Consider the following 1,656-nt stretch of genomic DNA (forward strand, 5'->3'; position numbering starts at 1 on the left):
TAATAAATCATTTAGAATATCATGAAATTATAAAAAGTATTTAGATTTAAAGATTTGACAAAATCCTATATTATATTCAAAATCCCGTTAATAAAAAACAATAGCAAAATCAATAAATTTAAAAAATTAGAAAAATAATAGTAAAATGATTCAAAATTGATAGTTCCTGTTTTTGGTATAAATTTGAAATTCTCAATCTAATAATTCATTCTAAGAAAAAAAATTTTAATTGATTTTGGTATATTTTCATTTCCTGTTTTTTTTTTAAATATAAAAAGCTACAGTTGATAATCAATTTTTTAAAAAAATAAACAAAGTGGTCTTTGGAATTTACGATGATGGTTGTTGATTTTAATTTGTTTCATAAAAAACTCAAAATAAAAATATTTTCTGAATATATTTTAAAAATATTAAAATTGTGCTGTCAAGAAACAAGAAAGTACGTATCAGGATGAATGTGCTGTCAAGAAACAGGAAAGTACGTATCAAGAAGACATCATTTCTTGATTTATCCTCGACAGCAGAAATTCATTTGCTGCGTTTTGTATTGGATTGTTCAGACCCAAAGTCTTGTAATTCCTTCGCCGAAAAGTTCCACTTTAGTTCCAAAAAGTACCTCTTTCCCAGCCTTATCCAAATAGGGGGTGGGTTTAGTTCTAACATAGGCTCAAATGTGGTTTGGAGGTGCCAAAGCTAGGGTTCTGACTGTGTGGCACTGAGAAACATGTCCAATTCTATCTTCTAATTTTCAGCTAACATATTTCAATCAGGGATTATTACAACTTCCTTTAGGATCAAGTGGAAATTGCAATTGATCTTCAACAGTTTGTACATCATCAACAGGACAATCTCATGCTTGTAATAGCTCATTCAATTAGTTAGAACTCCAATCTTAAGGCTGTGCATCATCTCCAGGGAGACGGAGTCGCATTTGCATACTCTTACTCAAGCTAGGAAACTCCGTTTCAGGATCTGGACAGTGATTCTGTTGCTTGCTGTGACCACGATCATGTGCATGTGAACCAGGTGCTTTTTGCAAGTTTTTCCTGCTTCGGCCACACCTGCTCAAGTATTAAATGAAGGGAAAATTGTCAATGAAAAATGGAGTGGTCTCCGAGAGGAAAATAAGTTCCTTTGCTTTTTTAATCTAGAATTGAAAAAGGCATGAAGCTGGTTAAATTAACTAGAAAAAATGAATTTCAATATAAGGATGCCACGATATCACTTATCTTCGTAAGTGCAATGAAGATGAAATATAATTGGACGAGAGTTTTGTCACTTAACTTGCTCGTGTATCGGTTCCTTGCATCGCTTATCTCACTTCGAATACGCCTGCAAAAATCAGAACATGTGCATGATTTCCTGCCTTGCTCTCTCTTACTCAAGTATTTTATAAGGGGAAAACAGTAAATCAAGAATTTGTGAGAGCCGGGATGGTTTGGGAAGCTATTACTTTACAACCAAAAGAAAATGATTCCAACATAATCACAAGAATGTCAAATCGCCGAGAGTACAATGAAGATAGAATACCATTGATGGCCTGTTCTGTCTCTTGAATTGCTCCGGTCACGCTTCCTAGGTGAGTGCTTGGAATCACTTCTCTTGATTGGACTAGGCCTGAAAAAAACACAATATTTATGCGTTTTCATGCTTTGT

General features: G+C 33.7%; 1 protein-coding gene across 1 annotated transcript; it reads right to left on the reverse strand.

Annotated features, from left to right (window-relative positions):
- Nucleotides 1-689: 689 nt before the first annotated feature.
- Nucleotides 690-1,649, reverse strand: LOC105120300 (uncharacterized). The gene is made up of 3 exons (XM_011018470.1): nucleotides 1,531-1,649; nucleotides 1,285-1,332; nucleotides 690-1,061 (listed from the first exon to the last, which is right to left on the reverse strand). The coding sequence occupies exons 1-3, from the start codon at nucleotides 1,647-1,649 to the stop codon at nucleotides 893-895; spliced, it is 336 nt and encodes a 111-aa protein (XP_011016772.1). The 3' UTR covers nucleotides 690-892.
- Nucleotides 1,650-1,656: the final 7 nt, after the last annotated feature.

The sequence above is a fragment of the Populus euphratica genome, unplaced genomic scaffold (assembly GCF_000495115.2).
Source record: "Populus euphratica unplaced genomic scaffold, PopEup_1.0 scaffold6391.1, whole genome shotgun sequence".
Taxonomy (NCBI): Eukaryota; Viridiplantae; Streptophyta; class Magnoliopsida; order Malpighiales; family Salicaceae; genus Populus; species Populus euphratica.

What these genes read in the sequence shown, in the direction of transcription:
- LOC105120300 (XM_011018470.1), bottom strand. Translation starts at nt 1,649, where the DNA reads ATGAAAACGCATAAATATTGTGTTTTTTTCAGGCCTAGTCCAATCAAG. An exon ending in GACAGAACAGGCCATCAATG is followed by an intron (nt 1,333 to 1,530) that starts GTATTCTATCTT and finishes TGATTTTTGCAG; the next exon opens with GCGTATTCGAAGTGAGATAA. An exon ending in AGGAACCGATACACGAGCAA is followed by an intron (nt 1,062 to 1,284) that starts GTTAAGTGACAA and finishes ATACTTGAGCAG; the next exon opens with GTGTGGCCGAAGCAGGAAAA.